The 27,986-nt window shown below is 52.7% G+C and overlaps 2 protein-coding genes across 4 annotated transcripts; one reads left to right on the plus strand and one right to left on the minus strand.

The window, feature by feature from the left end:
- Window positions 1–25,816, plus strand: BLTP3A (bridge-like lipid transfer protein family member 3A). Of its 2 annotated transcripts, none has more exons than XM_074527921.1 (21): window positions 1–184; window positions 11,386–11,548; window positions 12,314–12,352; window positions 12,811–12,902; window positions 13,073–13,262; window positions 13,420–13,560; window positions 14,100–14,270; window positions 14,787–14,964; window positions 15,281–15,367; window positions 15,499–15,663; window positions 16,181–16,314; window positions 17,060–17,201; window positions 17,645–17,838; window positions 18,053–19,584; window positions 20,427–20,623; window positions 21,099–21,250; window positions 21,335–21,482; window positions 22,452–22,723; window positions 23,037–23,145; window positions 23,476–23,591; window positions 24,001–25,816. In XM_074527921.1, exons 1-21 carry the CDS (start codon window positions 141–143, stop codon window positions 24,124–24,126), a joined length of 4,392 nt encoding a protein of 1,463 aa, XP_074384022.1. In that variant the 5' UTR covers window positions 1–140; the 3' UTR covers window positions 24,127–25,816. The 2 variants fall into 2 exon arrangements, with proteins under 2 accessions (XP_074384022.1, XP_074384023.1); XM_074527922.1 differs by lacking the exon at window positions 1–184 and adding an exon at window positions 2,649–3,087.
- TAF11 (TATA-box binding protein associated factor 11) lies at window positions 24,884–27,820 on the minus strand. 2 transcript variants are annotated; one of them, XM_074527924.1, is made up of 5 exons: window positions 27,635–27,820; window positions 27,370–27,509; window positions 27,185–27,272; window positions 26,946–27,042; window positions 24,884–26,408 (listed from the first exon to the last, which is right to left on the minus strand). In XM_074527924.1, exons 1-5 carry the CDS (start codon window positions 27,770–27,772, stop codon window positions 26,278–26,280), a joined length of 594 nt encoding a protein of 197 aa, XP_074384025.1. In that variant the 5' UTR covers window positions 27,773–27,820; the 3' UTR covers window positions 24,884–26,277. The 2 variants fall into 2 exon arrangements, with proteins under 2 accessions (XP_074384025.1, XP_074384024.1); XM_074527923.1 differs by having other exon boundaries at window positions 27,581–27,820.
- Between the last annotated feature and the right edge of the window lie 166 nt (window positions 27,821–27,986).

Below are 27,986 nucleotides of genomic sequence, written 5' to 3' on the forward strand. Positions count from 1 at the left end.
GCGGGAAGGGGCCGGCCGGGGGCGGTGCGGACAGCGGCGGGCGGTGCGGGAAGGGGCCGGCCGGGGGCGGGCGGTGCGGAGCGGAGCGGGCGGTGCGCGATGGGGTCCCGCCGCCCGCGGGCCTGACCCGCCGGCCCGGCATGGCGGGCATCATCAAGAAGCAGATCCTGAAGCACCTCTCCCGGTGAGGCTCCCGCTCCTCTTCCTCCTTCTCCTCCCCATCCTGCTCATTCTCCTCATCCTCCTCCTCCCGGGGGGCTGCGGGGGACGAGGGCCGGGCCTGGCGGTTTGGGGCCCGCCGGGCTGCGCCGGTGCGGAGCTGCCGGGCCCGGGGTCTGAGCGCCCGTTCGGGCCGGGGAACCGCCGGGCCGGAGGGGGTGTCCGGGGGTCAGGGGGTGTCCGAGGGCCGTGGGCACTGTGGTGTCCGGGGGCAGCGGGCCCAGCCTGGCCCTGCCGCCCCTCCCCGGGTCGGAGCCGTCCGAGCCCGGCTTTGCCCGGTGTCGGTGCCGGCCCTGGGCCGCGGTTGGCGGCAGTGGAAGTTCCGGAGGCGAGAGGGGAGCAGAGCTCTAGCGGGGTGTTGGCGTTGTATTCCGTCATTTTCAGTGAAATTCACCCGAGGGGCGTTGTGGAAATGCCGGTGCTCCCGGCGTGAGGCTCTGCCGGGAAATGCGGCTGCGGCCGCGGCTGCTCGGGGCGGGCCCCGGGCACATAGCGGTGCCTCAGTTTCCCTTCACGGCGATAAAAGAGCTGCCTGTGTTATCTCATCGCTGCGGGGTCAGGGCAGCGTGCACAGAAAGGTGCCGTGCCTGTGAGGGTGCAGGTGAGGCCACAGCGCTTGTCCTCTGTGCTTTCTGAGCAGGTCCTTTCCATCCCTGCTGCTGGACACGCTCAGGTGCGCAGTGAGGGGTCTGCCGTGACCTGTGTGCGGTCAGGGTTGGCGTGATCCATGAATCCCAGCCCTCTGAGATGGATCCTGGGGGTGTCTGGAGCCCCAGACCGTCCCCACACACCCTGAGCGGGCAGGGCAGGGTCTGTGTTGGAGTCACCAATTCTCCATGCGCCGGCTCTCTCGGCGCTGTCCCGAAGGAGGAGTGATGGAGCTGCTTTAAATGGATTTCTGACACCCCGAGTTTCTGAGCTTTCTGTCTCATTCAGCTCAGAGAGGTGTGTTGTGGTCAGTACAGATTCAGCCTCCTGGTACAGAGGTATTTAAGTATTTTATAGCACGGAGAGTTGGGTGGCAGCAGTTCTTGATAGAAGGTAAAACACACCTGGGTGTTATCCTGGGTGCTCTTCTCGTGGACAATTCTCTTTCTTTACATAAATACAGTTTTGCTGGTGCTTTTGCTTAATTTTGTATATCAGTCTCTCCTTACCGCTGCTACAGCACATTCTTACCCAAAGAGCCCCTTTTTCCCTCTGATTGGGCCAGTTCTTAATGTTCACCTTTGGGCGGTTCCAAGGAGAACAAGGAGTCCCAAAACATTCAGCATCTCTGCCTGTTTTCCTTCTAGCTGGACTTTGTTATTTGGCTGACTGATCTAATTCTACCCCTCACTTGAACAAGGATTGAGGATCTTTGCAGAAATGAAATTTGAACCCAATTTAATAATGTATAAAAAAGATTAATTCCTTTTGTTTCAGTTTTGTTTTCTCCAAATACCTCATCTTCACCCTCCCTTTGGGTTTTCTTTCAGCCACGCTCATTTGCCTGGAAGAATTTTGCTACTGAATCATTAATCTGCCGTTATATTCTGCTCACATTTGCATATGAAATAATTCCTTGTTCTTTTTGTTGTGTCTCCGCTCTGAGTCCTTTCTGCACGGGGCTGTGTTTTTGTCCCTCTTCCATGTGGAAATTTGCAAGAAAGCGGTCAGGAGAGGCAGCTGGGTCAGGAAAATGTGAATGAGGTGTTTCACCTGACTGTTCCTGTGATCCCACATCACCTGAGTGGTCACAGCAGGGTTTGGTACAGCCGGGCTTTGCCCAGTTGTGAAGGTATTTGAGAAGTCTCAGCCTTGTGTTGTGCTTCAGCAGCTTCAATTCCTAGAGCAGGAGAACCTAAAAACTTGCGGAGCTTTCGCCATCTGTGCCTTTCACTCCTTTGTCCTATATTTAGCTTGGAAAAGCAAACAGATGAGGTGGTTTCAGTTCTTGCTGCTTGCAGGCAGGCACAGGGCTGCAGTGCTGGGGAGTGTGTGAGCCCAGCACCAGGGACTCCCCCAGAGCTGCTGCCTCTGAGCATGGTTGTGCTCCCCAGCCTGTAATTATCCATGGAAGCACATCTGATGCTTTAAAATAAAATCAGTGAGCTGCCTTTACCTCTTCCTGGCCCTATTTGAAAGGAGCTGCTTCTCCTTGTCTTTTTTTTTTGTTCCAAGCAGTGTTGGCGTAGCCGCAGCAGATCCGCGTTCTCAGGGTGTGACAAAGGCCCTGTTTATCCACAAGCCCAACTGCCTCAACTTCATGTGCCACTTTGGGATTTGAGTTCTCAGCACTGCAGTGGGAATCCTTGCCAAAATGGCTTTTATTTAATTTCCTTGGAGAGGTTTATCCCCTGCTGCCTGTAACAGCTGCTTTGTGACGTTTTCTTTTGGGACACGTGTTGAAGCTTGTGAGCTTGTGGAGTAACAGGCACACCAGACATGGCTTCCAGAGGAAATGCAGCGTGCAGTCCTGCTGGGAAGAAATAAAAGCTGGTGTCAGCAGAGGAGCAGCTGGACTGGGGTTTAGTGGCAGGTCTGAACACAGGGGAGACCATAAATGTGTCTTACTGTGACAGAAACCCCAGAGGACTGCATCTGGGGGGTAACTTTGGGAACCTCTGAGAGTTGTGGTGAAAAGGGAGCAGAGGAGAAATAAGAGAGGATTAACAGCAGCAGAGGTTGCTGAGAGGAACCAGAGAGGTTACGGTTACCAGAGAGGAAAAACGGTGTGGAAAATGAGACCTGTTTGCAGAGGAGAGCGCTGAGCGTGTGTCACCGGTGCAGGCAGATGTGTAACAGATGTGCAGCACAGAAATGAGTGGATAGCAGAGTGTGGATTTGGCAAACTGTCCTCAGCACAGGATGGAGCCACCTTTTCAGGTAAGTGAGATATAGGATTTAGAAACAAAATTAAAAATACTGTTAGGGAACGACATGTGCAGGGTGCAGCGCTGAGGTGCTTATCAGGGCAGGTCAGGTACTCAGCCAGGAGGAACAGCATCATGGAGCTCCTCATAAATGGTGCTGCACCTCAGTGGAGGGATGGAGCACAGCCTCTGCACTCCAGGGATTAAACCCTGCATCCCTTTTTCCAGGAGAGGTTGCCTTGACTCCTGCCCTCTCTCATTTGCAGCTGGTGGGTCAGTGAAGGCCAGGGAGGCTCATGGTGTGGCTGTAGATTGTTCTAGACCTGAACATGTGCAGCGTGTGCTGAGCTTACAGCAGGTGCACTCCTGGGGGCTGTTGTTTCCTAGCTTGGATGTGAGCATCTCAAAATCCCTTCCTGGCCCTGGAGATGCCTTTGGCATTATCCCTTCCATGCAGTTGTGCTGCTTCTGTGCCAACACAAGGAGCTGAGAGCGGGCTCCCAGACCCAGCACTGCTCTGTGTGTGAGCCCTGCCTGTTCTGCAGCTGGCCTTGGGGCTGTCTGGGGCTCCTTGCTCAGTGCTGTGACTCCTCCCTGTCCATCCCCACCATCGGAGACCTGCACTCAGGCTGAGGCAGGGCACAGAGAGGCCTTTGCAGCCATGGTCATCCTGCCAAGGGGTGAGAGGCTCCCTGGGGTCAGGATGGCAGAAATTGGATGTTCTATCTCAAGGGGACCCATCCCTCTCCTCAGAAGAGGTGGGCAGATCAGGTAGAGCAGTTCTTCCACCAAGAAGATGGGATTTGCTCTGTGCCATTCAGGAATCCTTGGAATGGGCTCCGTGGCTTGCACCAGGCAAGTCAGGCCATGTCACCAGCTCTGCCTTTGCCCAGCACAGCAGTGTGGGGAACTCCCTGAGTCTAAAGAATGCTTTCCCTGCTCAGCTTCGATTTCTTGCCCAAGTGCTGCAGTCTGGGTGCTGCTATAAGAGAGCAGACCCTTGAATTCCTGCTCTGTTTGCTCTCCCTTGCCCTGAAGTGTTTTGCAGCATCGCTGCGTGCCGGAGCACTGCGCTGCAGCTGTGCCCTTGCTGCAGTCACAGGATGGCACACGCAGCTCCTGAGGGCTCTGGGACACCCTCAGAGCCAGGAAAAGCTACCACCAATAAAAGATTTGCTTACTGCCAACCCTCCAGGCCTCTCCCAGTTTCCTGACCTTGGTTGTAAATTACCTGGAAGCAATTTTAGCAAGCGTGGTGGGTAAGGAGGAAAGCAAAGAAACTGCATCTGGGAATGGCCTGAAGAAGCTCCAGAATCTCAAGTGATTTAGGCAGCAAAACCTCTGACCGGCTCTGCAATTCTGGCTTTAGCTGCTTGAATATCCTCCTTTGGTGATCAGGGAAATTTCTGTGCTGATCTCTATGATCATTTGCCTAAAATAGCTGTTGCAGCAATGGGAAGTACATGAAACCACAGAGCTGCCAGCTGTTAAAGGCTGATAGAAACTGTTACTTTCCTATCTGCACAGCATCCTGCTCCTGCAGTTCAGCACGTGCTCTTTGTCCTGGTGCTGGTTCCGCTGGTGCCCCAGTGCCCAGGGTGGATCCAGAGCATGAAGCAGTCTGTGGCAGGGTTTTATGAGGCAGTTTATGAGGAGGGAGCTCTGCCAGGTCCCACAGCTGCTGCTGCTGCTGCTGCAGCACCAAACCCCCGGTGATGAGCTTGTCTCTGAGTTCTTACAGGCTGTGCCCAGCCAAGCATGTAAGGCTGGATGTAAACCCTCTACTCAGTGTTTGAATTTGGAAATACCTTATTTTCCTGGTGCATTTTGGTGGCTTCTTTTACTCTTAAAAATTTTAATGTAGCAGAATTATTGATGGCAGGGCAGAACCCCGGGCTATTATGGGTAAAGTGACACAGATCTGCCTCTTCTTGGGTGGAAAAGAGGAGTGGGCACAGACAGGACGTGGCATTTTCCCTTCACTGAGCCTGAAGTTGTCCCTTGCAAAGTCATGGTGGCTGTGCTGCGCTTTGCTGGGAGAACCAAGGGATCACTTTTATGGAGCTGCTGGGTGCAAAGTGTTTCCAGCCACTTCTCCTTGGCTCCAGACACGTGTGTGCTGTTTCTGGAATGCTAAATAGACTCTTGTTGCAGCAGGGGTAAATTACACTTGAGTAGCTCAGGAGGAAAACGTGGCCAGAGCTCCTTCACTGCAGCTCTGGGCTTGCAGAGCCCTGCACTGACCCTGTGCAGCCTCTCCAGAGTCCTTCAGCTTCACTGATGGAAGGGGAGCTCTTCTTTCTTATTTCTCCTGGACTCCCTGAGCCCTTGCCTCCCCTGCAGCTGCCCAGTTGAGTCAGAATTAGGTAAAAACCTGTTTGTTTCTGCACACTGGAGACTAAAATGACTGCAGGGTGAAGAAGAGGAACTTTGGACTAGTGCTTGTATTTATGGGGTTTCTTTCTAGTTTTCTTTCATCTGTTGTTTGCTTGAGGATTAGGTTTGGGAAATTCCCTGGCAAGTGCCGAGGGTTTGCGTTGCGGATTTGTTGAGAGCATGGGGCAGCTGGCATTTAAACTTTGCTGAGTGTCCAGGCAGGGAGCTGGAAATAGCAAAGGGAAGGTGGAGTTCAGCCCCTGGCAGAGGCTGGGCTCTCAGCTGAGCTCCTGGTTTGTTTTCCAGGGCTCCCAGTGCCCAGCGAGGTGCTGGTGGGTGTGAAGCAAGGTGTCCCAGCCTTCAGAATGCTCTAGAGAACAATAGAGAAGTTCAGAATGCTCTAGAGAAACATTTGTTGAGACAAGAAAGTGTCCTCGGTGCCAAGAGAGGAGTGAGCTGGAATTCTGCTCTGTGTCGTGGTTCTGTCTGATCTCCTTGGAAATGCAGAGTTTTCTCCCTGTGAGTTTAACTCTGAATTGAATTTTTAAGCCTTCCCTTAGCCTCGGTATGTTGCAGGAGCAACACAGAGCCAGGACAACTGCTGACTTATCGGGATGTTTTGTGTTTGGCTGAGAGGCCCAGCCTTTCATTCAGTGCAGCTGAAGCCTGGAAAAACAGAAAGCTGATAATGGAAAGCCACCAGCAGTGGCCTGTGTGTACAAGGACACCAGATGTGCCCAAATCCACCCTGATAAGGAGTGTGGGATGGGCTGGCACCTCCTCACGTGGAAACTGTTTGCCCTGTAACCCAAGCAGGCTGAATTTCTCAGGCCCATTGTCCATTGGGAAGGAGTTCCTGCCTCCCAGCATATCTGGGGTGCACAGAGCTGTGCACAGGTGATGAGATTATAAATGTGCTGCTTTCTGTCTTCTTAACAATTGGGCAGTTTGGTGTTGATGGGATTCCCTGAAACTCTAAATGGCTTTGTGCTAAGAGGGTGTGATACCAACTCCATCTCATGCTGCAGTAATTAGTCCCATCCTCTGCTAATTCAGCGAGTTTCTCTTCCTCCTGTGCCAGTCTGCAGAGCAGCTCTGTCCCCACTCTCAGACAGAGTGCTCCCTGCTAACACCAAAAATTCGAGGAGGTAAAATGGCTTTTCTTCCTGAAAAAGCTTTTAGTTCTTCCTGTGCGTCTTTGGGGCAGCTATTTTTTCCCTTTTTACAGAAGTTTTGATCACTTGCCCAGTTTTATTTCCTCCAGAATTATTTTTAAGTTCATCCTCAGTCATGTGTGCTGCACTTAAAGCTTCTGCTGCTGCTGCCTTCCTTGAGAGCAGCCCTGATTTGGAAAGTCACTGACCTTTCCTTTTAGCAGTTGTGAACCTTTTGTTCTAGTAAACATGTTATATGGCTTTTGAGATAAGAGGTTTTCATTTGAGGTGAAATGCCCCATCACAGAGATTTTTGGATTGTAGAAGATATTCCCAAGGAAGATGGAAATCCCACTAAATGCCCTGTCCAAAACCAGACCAGGCAACACTTGAAAAGACTTTTGGGAAGGAGCAAATTTGTGTTGGTCAAACTACAATTGTCGGGGTTTTTTTCCCCATGTCCAATTCCTGTCATAATTGATTAAATTACATATTTGTATTTCAAATTAAAGAGGAAAATCCTCATCTCTTCCCCTGCTGTGATCCTTGTGGAGGCAAAAATCCCCAGTGGTTCCTGGGCTGGTTTCCCACTGGGCTGATCAGTTCCTCCTTTCTGCCTTACCTGTGATTGCTCCCTGCAGCTGGGCTGGTGTCACAAGCCATGCACTTCATTCTGCCAAGAGATTTTGCTTGTCATTAAGCAAAATCAAGGTCACTGATGTACAGCTAATGAGTTCTCCCACAAAATAGCCACAGTGACAAAGGCATTAATAGAAATGCTGGGGTGGTGGCTGTGTACAACCAGGGATGGCTGCAGGGAGGGGGCTGAGGCAGAAACTGAGTATTTGAGAAGGTTCCTGATCCATGTGGCAGCAGGGTAATGAGACAGGGATCTGAGGAGGAGTTTTATGATTTCAGATGTCTTCTGACATTATCTGTCCATGCATTTGCTCAGTTGGAGACAGTGTGGCGAGACAGCTACAAATGTGGACATAAATTTATTTATGATTCCAGCCTGGCTTTGGTCCAGCGGTCAGATTTACCCAAATTCCTCTTGCAGTCAGTGAGTTTGTGGCCTCTGGATATGCAGGCTGAGGAGCTGGGCAGTTGTTTTCAGTAGTGACATCATGTTTTGATCTATAGTCAAGCTGATGATTGAGCAAATAGATTTCCAGGCTTGACTTTTGTCAGAGTAATCCCAGCAGGCTCAAAAGGAATGCTGCCCTGTGAGTTTACTGGCTCAGCTCTGCTTGACTTCTGATGGAGCTGCAAAAAAAAACAAACAAACAAAAAAAAAAAATTCAAATATCCTCTGGTGTCAGTTTTCCCAATAGGCACCATTTTCACCATTTTCATTCAGTTTTCCCTCAGCCAGCAGCCCCTGCTGCCAAGGCTGCTGCTGTGGGTGAGTGTGAATGGAGAGAGCCTGCCAGCAAACATCTGACACGTTCTGCTCTCGCTGCTGTTCCTCCCCTGGCACTGACCAGCGCAGCAGGGACTGGCACCTGTGAGCTCTGTGTTCTCAGGAGCTCTCACCTGAGGCCTCCTGTGTGACAGGTGCGTGGGGAAGTGGCTCAGGTGTGAGATTATTCCAGTGGAAAGTCTGGGATTCCTGTGCAGGGCAGCAGCTGAAAGCAGCAACATTATGTTGCTGATAATGTGCAACATACCCTGAGAAATCTGGGCCCTGGTTTAAAAGAAATGTTTCCATTTTTCCATTTGAGGTTTATTTTTTTTCCAGAACCTCCAGCTTCTGTTGTCCCATCACGGGTGGGGTGTGTAAGCTCTGTTCTGGGGATGGAATGGTACATTTTGGTGCATGGATTGCCTCATTAAAGGATCCTTTAATGGAGCTTGGGTGCACTGAGGTGGGTTTGGTACCTCCCAGCAGGATTCTGCAGCCTTTCCCTGGAGATGGTGATAAAGAGTTGCTTGGTTTGGCTGGATCAAGTTTCATACCTCACTCTAGGCTGTGTCCTGTTTCACAGCTTTGGTTTTTCCACAGTGTGCTGGTATTTTTGCTACACCTACACACTAAACAAAAGTGATGCCCTGGTTCAGACATGTGCTTGTGTTGCCTGTAATCAAAAGGAAAAAAACCTTGTATTAGAATAGTAAAGTAAAAAGCTGACCTTTATTGGGAAGCTTCCAGGTGTCCTGCTGGTGATGGGAACACCCGGAACTGAATTTCTACAATTTTATAATGTTAATTAGGATATCTAACAGGTACATCCTATAGGAGATTCAGTTGCCCCAGTAACCTACCCCTGGGTCAGCCCCTTGGAGTTGGTCCAAGGGGTTCTCTGCCCCACTTCTTATTATTCCTTATTGTAGGTTCCCCTCCTTGGAATAAGACTAAACAATATTTCAGGAATGTGTTCAGAAGGTCAGCTTATTGTTCTAAAATCTAGAGGAAAAGGGTAGGAAAACTACTGGAGCTGCAGCCATGCATTAGCAATCCTCAAAGCTACAAATGTATGAAAAATATATAAAAAGCTTAAGCATCATTCCCTCCCTTTAGAGACTTGGCAGTATAGAATTATAGGCAACACTTGTACTTTTCCTCTGCATTACCAGCTGAAAGCAGCTTCCCCTCTTATCCTGGGATGAGGCTCCAGCCCGGGGATGATCCTTCAGTGCAGGTGTGAGAAAGCTCAGCCTGGGAGCTGATCACTGCCCACAGCAGCTTTTGGGCTTAACTGCTGGCTATTACCTACCTGGCCGTGTTTGGTTTGAGCTTTAGTGCTGGCTATTCCTACCTGTCCGTGCTGTGCTTGGTTTATTCTTAGCATCCAATCCCAGGCAGACACGGTGACATCAGCTCTCAGCAGGGCTGATTCTCTGACACAACACAAGGGTGCTCCTGGATTGCCTCTGCCGGTGTTTGCTCTCATTTTCAGCCGTGCCTGGGTTTGTGGGTGCTCACTTCAGGACCCCAGGCCCAAATCTTATGGATTCTCAGTGCTGCCTGCCAGTGGAGCAGCTGTTGGAACACACTGCAATTTTCAGTTTCTTGGTGCTGATGCTGAGAGGCCAGGTTAACCTCAGCCACCTCCCTGGGCGTGTTCAGACAGGAAGGCTTTGGTTGGAGGGAGTGATGAGTCTGAAGGGAATGTGGTGTAAAATTGGTGTGAGCTGTCAGCGTGTCCCTGTGGCTCAGGGCAGGGAGGGGACAGCATGTCACCTATAATTCTATATTGCCAAGTCTCTAAAGGGAGAGAATGATGTTTTTTATATATTTTTTCATACGTCTGTAGCTTTGTAGATTGCTAATGCATGGCTGTAGCTCCAGTAGTTTTCCTACCCTTTTCTGCTAGATTTTAGAGGAGCTGGCTGCAGGGGAAGAGCAGCAGTGGGCAAACTCACAGCTGTGTGCTGCCCTCCTCTTTCAGCACTACTGGAAGGGTTGACAGCAACATCTCAACACATCTGTCAGCCTTTCTCCTCCAACAAAATGTTTGGAAAAGCCCTTTTGCCCCTGGAAGCCCTGGGCTGATGGCTCAGCTGCTGCTGCAGTGCCTCAGCCAGGTTTGTGCTGCCCCCTGAGCTCGTGCAGCAGCTGCAGTGTGGCTCTGGCTCCTGCTGCCCTCCTGGAGCTGTGGCTGCTGCAGGAACCCCTGGTGCCCCTCCCAGAGCAGTGCCCACGCTGTGGGTGCAGGGGCAGAGCAGGCAGGGCAGTGTGACTGAGTCTGCTCCTGCTTAGGCTGACAATGGGGGCTTTCTTTCCATCCTGCCTCCTGGACCACTGTGCAGAATGAGAATTAGCACTGGCGTGGAGGAATGTGTGAAATAAGCCCTGGATTCAGTGGTGGGAAAGTTGTCTGGCAGGAACTCCTCAAGTGGCATTGGAATGCAGCCCCCTGCTCCCGTGGAGGCAGCTCCTGCACTGGAGAGAGGTTTGAGGGAGACAGGAGGGGTTTTGCTGCCACTGGGGGGTTCTCTGACATGGAGAAGTGTTGATAACACTTGTACAGCCTCTGTGATCTGCTGCCCTCTGAACTGGCCCCTCTGATTCCTTAGGGGCCACTCTGGTTTTGATAAAGTCAGAGCTTTCACACCAGGATCCCCTGCTCTTGAGCAGTCCTGCTGCAAGTGTTTCATCCATGTCACTGGAATTGTGAGCAGATGAGGGATGTGAAGGGCTTCACCCAGGGGAGGTGAACACTGAAATCTCAGGCACATGAGGGATGGGAAGGGCTGCACACAGGGCAGGTGAACACTGGCAGCCCTGGGGAGGAGGAATTTCGAGCAGAGAAATCAGAGGAGGGAGCTGGGGCAGGCTCTGGGAGGGGAGGTGCTGTTTGGCCAGAGGGCAGGCTGGGCTGCAGTGATGGTGTTAAAAAGAGACAGCCACAAAAGTCATTCATTAATGATCTTTTGCTTTCCTGGGTGAAAAGGATCTGGAGAATTAAACTTTCCACCGCTGACACGGCAGTTCTGGGGGCAATAAAACTGCTGAGCTGTTGGAGTTTGGCTTTGGTTTTCTTTGGTTTTGTCCTAGGGCAGTTTTGCTGGTTTCCAGGATCCAGAGCTTTAGAAGGAAATTTTCCAGTTTCTCAAACCTGAATTTAGTTTAAAACAAAAAAAAAATCCTCCAAATGTCAAAGTGTAGAAATGTTTTTTTTTCTGGAGCGACCAACTTGCCTTGGGTTTAAAAATGTCAGAAAGGGTTTAACAAAACAGCAAACAAACTCTGCTATTAAAATAGCTCTGAAATGCTCCTGCAGCCTCAGCAGCTTTGCTGGGGGCTGTTTGTGAGTTTTCTCTTTGTTCCCCTGTAGGTTTACCAAGAATCTCTCTCCAGACAAAATCAACCTGAGCACGCTGAAGGGTCAGGGGCAGCTGACCAACCTGGAGCTGGATGAGGAGGTGCTGCAGAATGTTCTGGAGCTGCCCACCTGGCTCGCCATCACCCGGGTCTACTGCAACAAGGCCTCCATCAGGGTGAGCAGAGGCAGCTTTGAATGGATGAAGTTATCCATTTACAGGCAGAATCACTGAGGTTGTGCATGGACTTGCACTTTGCACGCTGAACTCTTACAAGTTCTTCCTCCTTGTGCTTTTTAGAGCAAAAAAAAAAAGTGGTTTTTTAGTTGTTATAAGCTGTCAGGTTGTTTGATTGCACGTGGTGCTAACCACTGTTGCATTACATGAACTCAAAAGTTTTAAGGACATCAAAGAGACTTTCTATAAAAGAAATATGATTCTACTCTGCCAAGTGACAGTAAAAATGAGCTTGTCTTACTCATCTGATGTGCTCTGTTTTTAGAGTCAGATCTGCTCAGTTTAGTAACAAACATTTGTTCTCCCTCCTACAAGAACTGCAGAGTGAACGTTGCTGTATGAAAATAAAATGCAGCTTTTTGGTTTGTGCACAGGCTTCAAAAGAATTGTGTGACTTCCAGTAACAGCAGCAGTTAGTTGTAAACTCTTAAAGGCCAGGAATGTTCCCCACAGCAGAATTTGACCTGCAGAATATCTGTTACTCCTGATGATATATGAGATCCAAAAGCTCAGCTGGGTTTGTAGATCTGGTGTCTGGAATGTCTTTTCCCTTGTCTGTGTCTCTGTTTGACCTGGATACAATGAGACATTGCAGACATTTCTCAGAGAAATGGGGCTCAAATTTTGGGCTGAGGAGGTTTCCTGCACTTTCTGAAATTTTCCAATGCAGAAATCACTCTGATAACCTCAACTTTATCATTTCAGATCCAGTGGACAAAGCTGAAAACACACCCAATCTGCCTGGTAATGTTGCCTCTCTTGTCTTCTTTCCTTCCTTTCTCCCTTCTTCCTTTCTTCCTTTTCTTCCTCACTCTTTTTAATCTCTTCTACTTGAGAAAAATTCTGGGGAGGGAAACCATCAAGTGCTCAAATGTTCTTTGGACCTGAATCCTCCAGGTTCTTAGCACACAGGGGACAAGGACCCTCCCATGGGTCCCTCATTTCACTGCAGGATGGAGCCAGATGAGCTCTCAGGGAAGTCCAGGGCTACCTTGTGCCTGTTTTTTGTTGGTTGCTTCCCCACTCCTGGGGTTTCAGGTTTCCCACTGACACTGATGGTGTGAGAGCTTTAACACATGAGACTCCTGGAGCATTGAGACTCCAGAGTTGGTTCTCCCTGCCCTGGAATCTCACCCCAGGGCTGGTGGGCTGGGCTTGAGGCTGGCTGTGGTGTTCATGGCTCCCTCTTTGTGTCTCTGCAGTACCTGGACAAGGTGGAGGTGGAGATGAGGACGTGTGAGGAGCCTCGGCCGCCCAATGGACAGTCCCCCATCGCTCTTGCTGCTGGACAGAGGTCAGACCCCGAGCCCTGCAGCTCCTGCTGGGCTGTGGGGGCTGCTGTGCTCCTTGACTCACCACTGGCCTCCCTGCTTTAGGGTTTAAGTGCCTTTGGTGTTGCTTATAAACCTCTCTGTGTGAGCCTTACCCCTGCCAGGCCTCATGAGGGGGATCTTCTCTTTGCAGTGAATATGGCTTTGCTGAGAAAGTCGTGGAGGGGATGTTCATTGTTGTCAATTCCATCACCATCAAGATTCACTCCAAGGCCTTTCATGCTTCTTTTGAGCTGTGGCAGCTGCAGGGCTACAGTGTCAACCCCAACTGGCAGCAGAGTGACCTGCGCCTCACCCGCATCACGGACCCGCAGAGGGGAGAGGTGAGCCTTGCCTTTGTACTGGCATCACAGAGAAAAGTGTCATGAATGATCTTTCCTTGTTTCATTTCGTGTCTTCTGAGTGTTTTTGGGGTTTTCTGAATCCTTGAAGTTGTGAAAGTCTCAGCATTTTCCTGTTTTTCTCCTCCCTCCTGGGCAGGTTCTGACGTTCAAGGAGCTCACCTGGCAGACCCTGAGGATAGAGGCAGATGCCACAGAAAATGGTGATCAGGATCCTGTCACCACTCCTCTGAGGCTCATCACCAACCAGGGCAGGATCCAGATCTCTCTCAAGAGAAGGGTGAGAGTTTTCTCCATGCTTTGCAGGATGTGGTCTCACTGCCTGGTGCAGAGATGATGCATATTTCCTCCCACAGTCCTCGACAGCCCTTCTCTCCCTTCTGAAATGTTGAGCCCTAACTGATGTATCTCTCCATGTTTTCTGTCAGAGACAGCTGTGTTCTTAGCAAATGTCAAAGCAGTTTCTTTCCCAGGGGAGGATCTCGTGGATGGAGTGAGTTTTTCAATCTGTTTGAACATCCTAAGGAGAGCTGTCATCTCCTTACTGGGAGCTGGAAGCCTGGCAGCCTGATTTTTAGCTGTCAGTGGAAATGTGATGATTTAAAAAAAAAATGAATTAAGCAGTGAGCAATTTGTCTCTTAAAGAGGAGGTGGCTTTGACTGCTATCCATCTGAGAGGAGGTGCTGTGGATATGCACCAGATACCATCTCTCAGAGCAGTTTCACAGCAGCCTCCCTTCTTTCTGCCTCTTTGTTTTGGGAAGACTCTGTCTGTGGAGTCAATTTTTGAAGTCCCTAACACCTTCCTTGCTGTTTCAGACCAAAGATTGCAATGTGGTGGCCTCCAAGCTGATGTTTCTGCTGGATGACCTGCTCTGGGTGCTGACAGACTCTCAGCTGAAAGCAATGATGAAATATGCTGAGTCTCTGAGTGAAGCCATGGAGAAATCTGCTCAGCAGAGGAAAAGCTTGGCACCAGAGTCTGTACAGGTGAGTGAGTTTGGATACTGGTCTGCCAGGGAAAAGGGCAGTTTCTGTTTGTGTGGCACTTGGCCCACATTCACAGCATTTTCCTTGATGGGAACTCTGGTCAGTGTCATGTGGACTGTGGGGTAAAGAGGTGACCAAATGAGTGGGATTCATTGCCAATAAAATACATTTTCCAAGTCAAGGATGAGGCAAGAGGAATATTTCTGCTGGGGTTGGAAGCTCCAGGGAAGCAGAGATGCACACGTAGTGCAGTGAGGCTGCACAGGAGGTATGGGGAGTACCTGGCCCTTTTTGCCCAGGAATCTTAAAACATGATCCAAGAGAAGTGCAAGCAGCTGGCAGAGCCACAGGCAAAGGTGAGAGCACAGGAGAGGATCCAGATCCTGGGAACCCCAATTCAGTCCTATAAACCAATGCCTTAGAGGCTGGCAGATGTGCATGAGCTGATTAATTGCATTATAACCTCAGTGATTTCCCTCTCTCTAAGCTCTCCCTGAGCCTGTCCCTCTGCCACAGATCACCCCCCCTGCTCCCAGTGCCCAGCAGTCGTGGGCTCAGCCCTTTGGAGCCAGCCCCAACGCCAGCAGCATCGGGCAGTACTTTGACAAGCACGACATGAAGGAATCCTCCTACCACCTGCTCATCTCCCGCCTGGACCTGCACATCTGTGACGACAGCCACGCCCGGGAGGCAGGTCAGCAGGGAGGGAAGCATCCAGAGGCAGAAACAACAGCCAAAGCAGTGATTTTCTGGCTGGAAGAGGGTTGGGGTTTTGCAGTTTGGGATTTGAGTCTCCAGGCCTGGTTCTTACCATATAAACCATTGATTCAGGTGTCCTTTTCCTGGCCTAGGACAAGATTTTGGTGTAGGTTGCTAAAGATGGTACCCTAATCCTGGCTGTGGTGTCAGTTAATCAGTGGGGCAGTCAGAGCAGTGTGGTTCTGAATTCTCCGGGATCAGGGCTCTCATTGCAGAGCTGACCATGGTTTCCTCTGCTCTGTTCCTCACAGGTGCTCAGAAGCATGGCATGCTGGGCGGTGCCATCCAGCTGACCTTCAGGAGGATGGCTTTTGATTATTATCCTTTCCACAGGGCAGGTAGGGAGCCTGGGGCCTCACAACCTGAGGAGGGGGGTAAAAAATGAGTTTAAAGAACTGTTCTATGATTGCAGGCTGGACTAGAAGAAAGAAGCTGCATTTTTAAAGCTGGAATCTTTGCTTTTCTGCAGGAGATGCCTGCAAGCATTGGGTGAGGTACAGTGAAGCAATGGAGACACGGGGACAGTGGGCAAAGAAGTTGGTCAGTGAATTTCAAAGCAAGATGGAGAAGTTTTATGAAGAATCAGACCCTATGTTTGCCAGGACTCCACTTTCTCCTTTCAAAAGGAAACCAGGTAAAGGTACTTGATAAAACCAGTGAAGCAGGAGGTGGTACCAACTTTGCTCCATCCAGCAAAATCTTCAGTTGCCCATCCCCAGCTGAGCAGGCTGATTTGTTGGTGCAGGAATGCATAGCACTCTAAAAATCATAAATATAATGGCAAAGGAAAGTGGCTGGCAGAGCACTGCAGCAAGAAGGGACAGGCTGCAGTGGATTATTGTTGAGTTTCTCCATAAGATACAAGGATGAAATTACATACTTAAGACCTGGCTTAGGAGTGTGTTCTCTTGCCACAGAACAGACTCACCTTTCACAGTGTTCTTCCTTCAGAAGTCCTCAGTGTTTCTCCTGCCCAGCTGTGTTCATCCCTTTCTAATTCTGGGGCTGTTAGTTCTGCTCAGTAAGCACAGAGGTGATGGTGCAGAGAAGGTGACCAACACCCTGTCTGTCCCCACAGAGCCTCCCCAGAGGAGCCCTGTAGAGAACTGATGGTGCAGAGGAGGTGACTAACGCCCTGTCTGTCCCCACAGAGCCTCCCCAGAGCAGCCCCCCAGAGAAGGGCCGGGCTCCCCCCACGAGCCTCCCGCGGCTGCGGCAGCCGCCCTGGCACCGGCTGCGCTCCAGCTGCGTGCTGCTCCGGGTGGATGACCTGGATGTGCACCAGGTAGGGACCTCAGCCGGCCTGCACGTGGCAAGGGCACTTCCAGAAAGGAAATGATGTGATTCAGTGTGTAATTCACAATATGATTGAAAGGATCATGCAAATCCTACGACATGGAAACGCTGCGCGGAGAACCTAAATGCTGTTATGATGTTTTCTGTAAAACTTTAAACCCAAGAGTTTAAAGAACTGCTGGTAGTTTTCATGGTCAGAGGGAACTGCTTAACCACGGGTTTCTGCCCTCTGTTGCTACACCAAGCATCAGGCACGCTCAGTGTAAAACATTTCATGCCTTTGAGAAATCAGTGAGGATGTGGATTTTTGACAAAAAAGGAGGAGTAAGTCTGACCTCAAGCTTTCTGCCCTGGATTAGGCCCTGCATCCATGTGCCCTGTGTCCATCCAAGAGCTGCTTTTGCTCTTGCAGCACCAGATACTATGATGGACTTGCCAAGTGCTGCTGATCTTGCAGACAGCTGTAACAGATTTCTGTTCTGTTTGCTCATGTCACCTAATTCTGCTTGTCACAGCTCTTACTAGCAGTGACAGGAGACACAAAGAGCTAAATTCCCTCAAAGGAGAGGAGTTGGCAATATCAGCAGGTAGAAGAAAATTATGTCTTTGCTTGAAAGCGGTGTATGTTTGATGTGTAAATGAGGCAGATTGAACACAGGCAACTGAGGGGTCACCGGGGCACTTGGGTTTGCCAAGTCTGAGTTCTGCACCACTGCATTTCCTTCTGTTTTCAGGTCTCTACAGCTGGGCAGCAAAGTAAGAAACCCTCCACCTTGCTTTCCTGTAGCAGAAAAATCTTCAAACTCCCTGACCAGGTCTCTGCAATCCATATTGAATTCACAGAATATTACTTCCCAGACAATCAGGACTTTCCAGGTAATACATCAAGGTTAGCACCTTCTTTCACAAGTTTCTTAAAGACTCATCAATGGTCTAGCTGTGTTAACCCTGTTAGATATTCTCTGTCTGTTGTTGTTTAGTTTTCTGATGTTTGCCATCCTAATTTTTTTTTTTTCCCTGTGGGAAGGTGGGATGGAGGTTGTGCACAATGTGGAAGCAGAGCTGTGCTTGCAGGAAGGAATTGCAGCAGCTGCTGTTTGCCCAGTTCCTGGGGTTCAGCCTTACTGAGAGCCCTGGAGCAGGGCATGGGGTGCTCTGGGTGCTGTCCCAAGGGGTCACCTCATTGCTGTGGGTGCACCACAGCTGCTCCCCTTCCAAGATGTGTCTCCCAGGAGTGGTGAAACCCCTGCATTGGTGCTGTCAGTGCAGGTTCTGCACCCAGGGGCCTTTCCTGCTATCATTAATCTGTTTCCCTCTAGTTCCATGCCCAAACTTGTACATGCAGCTGAATGGCCTGATGCTCACCCTGGACACACCAAGTGTGCTCTGGATCAATCTCTTCTGCCTGGATCTGTGTCGCAGCCTGGAGCAGTTCAAAGCCATCTACAAGCTGGAGGACTCAGGCAAGCGGGATGAGCACGTGGATGTCCGGCTGGATGGCTTCAGGCTGAAGGTACCATTCTTTTCCTTCCTTTCCCAGTGTTCTCTCTGTGAAAGAAACATGAGACCAGGACATAGCTGGAGTCCATCATGAGGAGACAAACCTGCTGCCTTCCTCTGACTTTGCTCTGTCTGCATTTTGTGTTGGTTTTGTTTGGTTTGTGCTGCTGGAGTTCTCATCCAGAATAAACCTCTGCTAATCCTTTCTCACCTTCCTTCCCCTGCAGCTCAGCATCCCCGTGGATAAGAAAGTCACAGAGCACCGGGACCGGCCTCGGGCCCTGTGTGTGTGCATGTCAGAGGTGACAGCCACCAACACCCGCCACGCTCCCTCCTGCAGCTGCCAGGACCTGCAGGGCCTCTTCAGGAAATTCGCGGGCTCCGAGTTCTTCCACTCCAGCTACGCGGCGTTCCCCCGGGAGCAGGGCAGCTTCAGCCTCCTGCACACCCTGTTCCTGCGCCACGCCTTCCACGTGGAGGACAGGCCACACAAGCACCACAAGCTGCCTCACAAAACCTCTGCCTCTGAGGACCTGTGGTCTGTGAATTTCAGTGAGCTCTCCCTGGGGTTTGAGGGGGCTGAAAGCTCCAAGGGCAGAGCCCTTAGCTTTGTTGACCCTTTTCCCCTTTCCATATGGGTCTGCCTGCCCAAGAGGTGGGGGCAAGCTCAGATGTCTAAACGACAGGAGCTGGCCACCTCAGAGGTGAAAATCAAGCCTTCTGCCAGCTTTAGCAATCACTCCAAGAACGAGAACCTCTCCAGAGAACAAGGCATTTGTCAAAGATCAAAGACTGACCAAGATCTGAGGAATATCTACAAGGCTCCAGACACGATGGATGTCTTGGGAGAATCTGACTGTGAAGTTGATGATGGAGTAGACAGTAAAGAGCTGGAAGCCTCTGCTGATATCCACGTGCTCATGTCCTCCTCTGTACATGTCAAAGTTCGGCTCAACCACTACCAGTACTTGGTGCTGCTCAGGATGAAGGAGGTTCTGCAAGCACTGCAGGAGCAGCTGGCCCAAGATACCCAGGAAATGACTGGGTCTCCTTTAGATGCCATGTCTGCTTGTGTGGGAGTTATGTTCCCCAGTGCAGAGGTGGCCCTGCTCATGGCCCCTGCCCCAGGGTCTGTCGTGGAGCCCAGGTCCCTGGACTCGGACACAACCAGCCTGATCGAGTCTGAGCTCTCACCCTCAGACAGCAAGGAGGGGCTGGCAGCTGAAGAGAAGGAGCTGAAATCAGAGAGCAGTTCGGAGAAGGGCTTGGGCAGCACCTCAGAGCTCCCAGAGGACAGTGGGACCCAGGACAGCGGTGCCAGCGTCCCTCTGGAGAGGCTCCCGAGGTCCGCGAGCGACGGCGCCCTGAGCGCAGCTCCCCGCGGTAAGGGCGCAGAGGAGAAAGCCTTGATAGAGGAAGCGCACGAAGCTGTGGAAGCCCTGGTTGCAGAGAGACCAGCAGAGACCAGCAGCCACCCTCAGAGCCCCCCTGCTCTCCCTTCCAGCCCAGCCTCGGACGCGCAGCCCTTGGGCAGAGGAGGTGTTGCCCTCAATGGCCAGGCCGAGCTCGTCCCGCTGCGGAGCATCGAGGTGGAGCTCTCCAGTGCACTGCACATCACCAAGGACGCCACCAAGGAAGCTCTGCACGCCACCATGGACCTCACCAAGGAGGCCGTGTCCCTCACTAAGGATGCCCTGAGCCTGAGCAGGGACAAGATGACCTCCACCATGCAGAGGATGCTGTCCTTGCCCCCGGCCAGGTGAGCAGGCCAGGCTGCTGAGCTGCAGGAGGGGAGACAGAGCTCCTTCCTTTCTGTCCTTTGTATCTGGTGATGCCAAATTTTGCCCCAAACAGGCAGAGTGACTGCCTAATCAGACTCAGCTTAAGTCAATTAAGCAGGAGGTATTTTTATTAGCGACGCGTCGGAGAAATCACAAAATGGATTTCTGAGTTCACATAGCAAAAGCAAGCCTTATATACAATTTTTGGGTATAGGATTACATCAGATCAGATACATAATCATGCATATTCATATGGGGCGTGGTGTAGGCGGAGCGTGGGCGGAGCGTAGGTGGAGACATCTCTTTTGGGGAATTTTCAGGTGGTCGTTCCTGTTGCCTTCATCATAGACGGGGTCTTTCCGATGAGTCTTCCTCTTTAAACTTTTGAACTCTTTTCCTAATTTGGTCAATTCCCGGTGTACTTGGCTTAGATCCCGTGGCTTGGCAAAAACCCTTAGGGTCGTTTTGACATTGCTGGCTCTAAACCTGCTTAGCTTATACCTATCTCTTCCCCTGTCATGATGCTCTACCTTTTATCTAATTTATTGCTCTGTTTTCCTAGTGCTGTGCTTTCTCCGTGTGTTCTAGTGCTAGGCCCTTCTTTACATGCTTCTCATTCCATGTTTTAACCCATTACTTCTGGAAGGCTATCTGCTTTAGGGCTTCACTGGGCTGGAGAAGGGTTAAGTGTTCATCTCTGGGGCTGTTCTGAGGGTACTGAAGTCTGACTTGCAAGTGGTCAGAGACTAGCCCAACACTCAGATCATCTGCAGGCTCAGCTGCCTGCCTCTATCACTGTTTCTGTTGGGTTTTTCTGTAGGGATTCTGTGCCCAAAGCAGAGGAGGGAGCGCTGACCCCGGGCGGGGCGGGCAGCGGCCGGATGCGTTTCTTCTCCATGAAGAGAACCTCATCCCAGCACTCCTTTGACACCACATCCGTGGATGGCAGTGGCCCTGAGGACGGGCTGTCCGTGGACAGTGATGGCAGCGATGGCTTCGTGATGCTCACAGACTCTGGTAAAGCCCTTGGCTTTTGTGTGCCCACCCTCATCATCAGGGCTGATGCTTTGTGCCACAGGCAGCTAATGCATCCTGTGCTCCTATGGAATCACTTTTGCTGCTCCTTGTTTTTGAAGGTCTTGAGGAGTTGCCTCACAGTGGTTCTTTCTGCTTTTGTAGGTGCCTGTTCTTTGAGATGAGGAGGGTGAATCAGTGTGGGGTGACCCTGCACGTCCCAGTGGTGTCCTGGGGGCTGCAGGGGCTGTGATTGCTGGTGGTGGGTGGCACAGAGCATTTAGGAAGGGCTGGTTGGATACTGGGTACTCTGGACATCTTCCACTTCAACCTGTGTTGCTTAAGCTCATCTGAGGAGCTGGAGAGAGATGGATCTCCAGAGGATGGTACCTCCAGAGAGGCCAGAGATTCAGGCAGTTACTGATAGCAGGATTCCAGAAAAAGAAATGGAATTGAGTTGTTGTTGCTTCCATTTCAGAGCCCAGCCTGGACCCCCTTTCTTCAGGGCAGCTTCCCCCAGCCCACAATGACATGGGCAGCAGGAGCAGCCTGGTGGCAGAGGACGAGGGTGGAGTGTCCCCTGAGGTGAACAGCTCCACGTCCCAGAGTGAGGACCCCAGTCTGCAGCTGGTCAGTGCCTGACATTGGGATTCTGTCCCCGAAGGGCTCTGGAGGTGTTTGCTGTGACCAATGAGCTCCTGGTGGCTGTTGCAGGTGTCTGTCCTCGTGCTGAAGATGAGTGATGTGAACTGTGCAGTGGAGGTTCAAGGAGATGATTTGTCTGTGGCTTTACAAGTGATGAAGGTGGTTCCAGAGCAGCTGAACAACGTTGGCATGTGGCAGTTCCTGCGTGGCTACGTGGGTAAGATGCTGCTCTGGGACTCAGCTGCAGAACTGGCTTTTATAGCAGCCTCCCCCAGGGAATATTCCATTTACTGGGGCCTCAGTGTTTGGGGTGGTTAGGATTGAACACAACTCATGTGTTGAGGGTTCAGATCTGGCATTTGAAAAATGTTTCCCAAGTGCCTACACAGTCAAGCTCTGTGGTGCCTAGTAATCATTGATTGGGATTTTTTAAGTTGCATGAAATGAATTAAAAGAGTGAATAAAGTTGTCTAGGGAAACTGAAGTTATTCCTGATCTGAAAAAAAATGCTTTTGGTCTACAGTACTTCCTCTAAATTTGAATTAAAAAAAAAAAACCAAAGCCAAACCTTAAAACAATCAATTATCCCCCTGACACCCAAAAAAACCCCAAAAGCAGCTCCAAAACTGAAGGGGAAGTGTGAGCAATTCCCAGGCTGTTGATCCTGCCTTTCCCAGTCCTGCCAGTGGCCATGGTGGAGCCAAGGGGTGAGGAAAGGCTGGTCAGCTCTGGAGAGTGAACAGGGCACTGGCTCAGCTGTGGAGGCGGAGCTGGGACAGGTCTGGGGGCAGAGCTGGGACAGTTTTGGGGGGCAGAGCTGGGACAGGTCTGGGGGCAGAGCTGGGACAGTTTTGGGGGGCAGAGCTGGGACAGGTCTGGGGGCAGAGTTGGGGCACTCTGTAGAGTGAGTGGGGCACTGGGCCAGGTCCTGCACATGCAAAATGGGCCAGTTTTAAAGTGTGCTGAGAGAGGGATGTGCCTGGGACCTCAAATGGTCCAGCTCAGTGCCAGCTCAGTGATGTGGGCTCTATTAGTCCTTTGAAATTGGGATTTCTCTCCTCTGAGGGATGATGTCAGGCCGAGGTCACTCGGCTGCTTTTGGGCTGAGCTGGGCTTTGCAGGATGCCCTTTCTGAGCTGATACCTGATCACAGGCCCCGTTGTGCAGTGAGATCTCTCTGCCCCAGCTCTAGGAGACCCAGGAGAGGGGAAGGCTGCGAGCCCTGAGCCCAGGCAGCCCCAGCCCGAGGTGTCCCTGCGCCTGCAGTCGGGGCCGCGCGCAGCCGCGCTCTCAGCCCTGGCTGAGCACAACGGCTTCCTGCAGCTGCTGCTGCACAGCCAGGCCACCGAGCTCTGCACCTCCTGCCTCGCCAGCCTGGGACCCTTCCTGGAGGATGAAATCATCCCTGAGGTCATCCCCATGGAGATAGAGGTGGTGGATGCCAAAATCACCTTGAAGGTGAGAGATTCCCCCCGGGGCAGTGCTCGCTTGCAGGATTGCACTTGGGAAGGGCTGTGGAATGAATGCTGGGGGCCTCTGTAGAGCTTCTCTTCTGCTGAGACTGTTTGGTTTTGGTTCTCAAAGCAAAACCAAACCTAGGGATGAATAAGGAACACAAGGGGAGTGTGTACCTGTGCACCCTGTACATAAAGCCAGGCCTTTCCCAGTGCTGCTGGTCAGGAACGCTGCTCCTGAAGAGGCTGCAGGCAAGGGAAATCCTTTCAGGAGCTGTCACAGCTGCTCATCCCTTCTCTGCTTCCTGTTGCTCCAGGATGACACCCCCCCAGTGTACCCCACCTCCCCTGGCCCTGTCCCCATCACCTTGGCCATGGATCACATCGTGGTGAGGCGCAGGGATGACGGTGTCTTCTATCTCACAGGTGAGTTACCTCTGGTTTTACTGCCCCTCTGCACCCCCAGGCTGTGCTGGGAAGGATGGGATGTGAGGTGGGAGCAGTCCCTGTGTGTGTTTCCTGCTGTGGGAGCCCTCCCTGCCTCTGTTCCCTGCTGTGAGAATTCATGTCTGGTGTTTCCTTAAGCATACACAGACAGGGTCCATGATTACCTTATAGTTTCTCCATTTAAAAAGGGAAAAGAGAATTTTATTTCCCTGTGTAACAAGAAGGAAAGAAATTAATTAAAGTTATTTTTTTGTTCTGAGAGCCCTGTTGTGTGAATGTCCGCACCTGAGTGGGTTCTGTTCTTTCCAGCTCCCCAGGGGAAGGACTCAGTGAAACAGGAAAAGTCTGTGTCAGTCCCTGAGGAGCAGAAGGCCCCATCAGAGTGTGTGTCACCAGCCCCAGCAGCAGGAGCCCGTGGGCTGCAGGTGAGTCACTGCTGCCTGGACAACAGAGAGCTGGAAATTCTCTTTTGCCTCGGTGTGTTTGCAGGGCTGGGCAGGTGTGGTGAGCTGCAGGAAGGGAGTGCCCCGAGGAGCAGCCTGTGCCTCCTCCCATGGGTGTTTTGAGGAGTGAGGGCACCTTGCCCAGCATGAACTCACTGGTTCCCTTTCAGAATCTGGTTGGGGGTTGTTTTCTGATTGGCTCCATCTTCCCCACTGTGTCCAGTTCCTTGTTGGAAAAACAGGAATTGAGAGGTTCCCAAAAAGAGAATTTCTGTCAGTGGTGGTATCTCAGTGTGTAATTGATCCCAAGAGCTCCTGCTGTGGTTTTCCTTGGAGCAGCTCACTGTGAACCTTGAGGACTCCTGCCTTGTTCTCTGCTTGTCTCCTGCAGCTCAAGCAAGTGCCAGAGTTGCAGAGGGAGCTGCAGACCTTGAAACTGGCCCTGGCAGAAGCCAACATGGACAAGGCTCGCCTTCTGCAGGAGATCAGGAAGTACAACCCCCTGTTCCAGCTCTGACACTGCCAGGGACAGGGCACCAGCACCAGCAGGGCAGGTTTGGTCATTTCGCTGCCAAACGGGTCCAAGTCCAGGACTGAAACCAGCTGAGACTGCAGAGACTGGGCAGGGAGGGACAGAGGGGCCTGGCTGAGAGAAATGGGGGAATGAGGAGGAGTTTGCTCTGCTCTGGCCTGGGAGGGCTGCACTGAGCCAGGCCATGGTCAGCCCACCAACACCAGCTCAGATTTTGGGGGGACACCCCATGTCTCCTCATCTCTGGGTGGTTTTCAGCCTCCAGCTTTTGTGGTGACTTGTGGAGATGGTCCATGCTGGGGGTTCTGCTTCTTTCACCCTTCCCTGTTGTGTTCTTGGCCAGCTGTGCTCACCAGGCCCACAGCAGGGGCAGGGTGAAGTGACCCTGTTCCTGTCCCCTCAGCACCTGGGCAGAGCCAGGACAGGGGTGGCAGAAGGGTCAGGGAGAGCAGGGCTGGGATGCCACTGTGCAGTGAGGGCACACAGCTCACTACTCCCACAAGAACAGGGGCAGGACAGTACAGAAATTCCTTCAGATTCCCTTTCCCACCAGTAATTCCTTGTGTAGAGATGGATGCAGTGTATGAGACTCAGTCCAGTCCACTTCATCCCACAATGTTTGGCTTTAGTGGTGCAGGATTAATTCCTGTCAAGGCACTGTTTCAATTTTTACTATCAAATAATGGGGTGAGGGAGTTGGTTCAGTCTCAGGAGATGACCTGGGTGTTTTTTTGGGATGCACTTTGTCCTCTGAGCTTTGTGTGCCTGAGTTCCCCACTGGGGAGGAGGAGCTGTGGGGTTTTCAGCACTGGGTGGAATCTTCCAGCAGGGCTGGGATGGGACCCCAGAACCACCTGCCAGCCCTGATCCCCAAAGGAAATCACTGAACACCCCCATGTGGAGCAGCTCCCTGTGAGGAACTGCCCACCAGCAGAATTTGGATTTTGTTTCACCAAACTTTGTGCTGCTCCCTCTCCCTGTGGGGGAACACAAGAGCTCTGAGCACTGCCTGCCTGGGGTGGAATGCCACGGTGTTCCTGCTTTTTCTTCATTAATTGCTTGAAAATCGGAGGTTTCTCTCTTCTGCTTTTTCCAATTTTCATGACATTTTGTGTGAGTATGGGAAGGCTTTGCCAAGGGTTTGCCCAGCCTGCAGGGCCCCACAGCTCCTCCCACGTGTGCAGGCTGAGCACAGCTGGGGCCAGGGTGTTTACAGCAAATTCCTGCTCCAGCTCCTTCAGTCCATGGGTTTTGGTGAAGAATTCCAGATTCAGTCCATGGGTTTTGTTGAAGAACTCAAGCATTTCCTTTGCTCTGAAGACCCAGTAAAAAGGACTGTAACCCAAAACCCACACACATGGGAGGACAAAACCTCCAGGGTCCCCACAGATTGTAAATATCAAAGTTTACTTTGTGGAGCCTCTTGTTTAAGGATTCTTCCTCAGTTCCAGTGAGAGCCCAGGGAGTCCTGCCTGGCACAGGGGCCATGGAGAGCACGTGGTCCCAGCAGCTCTCACAGGGCCCCTGGAAGGGGAAGGGGAGAATGTGCAACTCTGAACTTGAATTTAAATCTGAATTTTAGGCAGTATTGCAACTTTGCTGCAGTTTGTTTCCACTGATGCATTTATTGGTTCTATGAACCAGGAGCAGAATTAAACTCATTAACCTCCTTCCAGCCTCGGCTCTCTTTTCCTGCTTTTCCTTCCCCCTCCATCCCAACACTGCTGATTTTCGGGCAGCTCCTGGATTTGGGAGCAGAGCTGAACCCTGACTTCAGATGTTCCAGCTGCCAGCACAGCCCTGACCCAGGCTGGGAGCAGCTCTGGGAGCACCTTGGGTCACACAAAGAGCAGATCCCAGACAGGTTATGAACACAAGAATGAGTTTAATGTACAAAAACAGCCACACACCTGGGCACAGGTGGCACACCTGGGCCAGCAGGAAATGCTCTGCAGCCCCTGCATTTCCTCTCCCTGCTGTGCTGAGACCCCAAAGTCCAGGCTGAGGGTGGCCCCAGCTCTGCCCACGGTGGGCAGGGACAGCAGGAACATCCTTGAGGCCCCCAGGCCAGCCCAGAGGGGCCTTGTGGAGGATTCCACGTGGGAAGGTCCTGCAGGAAGCTCCTCTCAGCCTCCCTCAGTGGAAAATGATCTTCTTGTACTTGGAGTTGGGGATCTGCCCCCGTGCCTTGAGCCTCCTGACAGCCTCCCTCATGTGCTTGGGCTGCAGGGGGGGCAGCTCCCCCCACTTCTCACACACATCCAGGGCTGCACGGACAGACAGACAGACAGACAGAGCTCAGGGCAGGGGCCAGCTGAGCTCTGCCCAGCCCTGCTGCAGCTTTGAAAGGAACAGGTGATGTCTGTGTTGGGCTTTGAGGCAGGAATGGAGCTGCTCCTCTCCCTGCCAGGAGTTCCAGAGGACAAAAAGCTTCTGAACCCTCAGGCAGGGGGGAGATCTGGATCCAGGGAAGGGATGAGCTCAGAGCCCTGGGGCTGGCTGGGCTGTGATCCCCCCCCGGCTCAGCTCCTGTCCCACAGGGGAAGCCTGGGGCAGGTGTGGAGCTCAGGGAGCCCCTCTGTCCCTGCAGCACTGAGATCCTCACCCTGCAGCTGCTCTGGGATGGACAGAGCTGCCAGCCCAGCTCCTCTGCTGAGCAGCACTGGGGGAGCAGAGGGGCTGTGGCAGCTACAGCAGGCCCTGCCCTGAGCCAGAGCTGCTGCTGGAAGGGGGAACCACGGAGAACTTGCTCCTCATCCTGCCCCAAGCAGGGAGCTCACCCCGGGCCCCTCCCCTGCACTCACCTTCCTCCACCACCTCCCCGACGAACACCTTGGAGATGCCCGACATGGCGATGACGACGTTCTGGGACACCGAGGTGCCGGTGATGGACTGGATCAGCTGCGGCAGGGACAGGGACAGGCGGGGACATCAGAGCGGGGCCCTCCCCGCCCCTCGGGGCCGCGGCAGGAGCGGCTCCCGGGGGGGATTTGAGCTGGGGCCGCTCGGGATGGGCTGAGCTCGGGCTCCCGGCGCTCCTTACCCGTTTGATGGCGGCCTTGGGGAAGGCAGAGCGCCGGTACATCTCGTAGCGGTTCAGCTGCTCCTCGGAGAAGGAGGAGACCAGGATCCTGCGGGGCACAGCATCGTTCCCAGCCGCTCCCAGGGCCGGCAGGGGCGGGAGGGGAGCTGGAGGGGGCCGCGATCCCCGGACCCGCCGGCACTCACTGCATCTTCTGGATCTCGTCCTCGTCCACCTTCTGCTTCTTCTCCTTGCGCTCCTTCAGCTCCAGCTTCACCTTCCTGGCCGCCCCCGCCTGCAGCCCCGGCTCCTCCGCGTCCGCCGCCTCCCCGTCCGCGCTCCTCACCTGCGCCAGAGGGCAGCGCTCGCTCTGCGGCCCCGCGGCCCGGCCCGGCCCCGCTCCCGCTCCCGCCTCACCTCCCCGTCCGCCACCTCCGCCTTCAGCTCGCCGCCGCCGCCGGCCTCGCCCACCTCGCCTTCTCCCGCTCCCTCTGCGGCCGCCGCTTCCCCCGCGGCCGCGGCCCCATCGCTGGTGCCGGGCGGGGAGGAGCCCGGGGGCGGCTCCGGAGCGGCGGCGGCACCGAGCGCGTCCCGGGCCGGATCCGCCATGGCCGCGCCCGCGGCGCCTCCTGATGACGCAAAACCAGGGGAGCAGTGAGGGGGCGGGGCCTATCGCTATGGGAACGGTGACGCGTGGCGGCTTGTGATGACGCACATTTACCGGCGACGCAGGGGGCGGTGGCGTCTGAACCCATGGCAACGGAGATGCGACGGCGCGTTCTGATGACAAAATTGCGAGCGCCGCTCCGGAGGGCGGTGCCTG

This window comes from Zonotrichia albicollis, chromosome 28, assembly GCF_047830755.1.
Source record: "Zonotrichia albicollis isolate bZonAlb1 chromosome 28, bZonAlb1.hap1, whole genome shotgun sequence".
Lineage (NCBI taxonomy): Eukaryota > Metazoa > Chordata > Aves > Passeriformes > Passerellidae > Zonotrichia > Zonotrichia albicollis.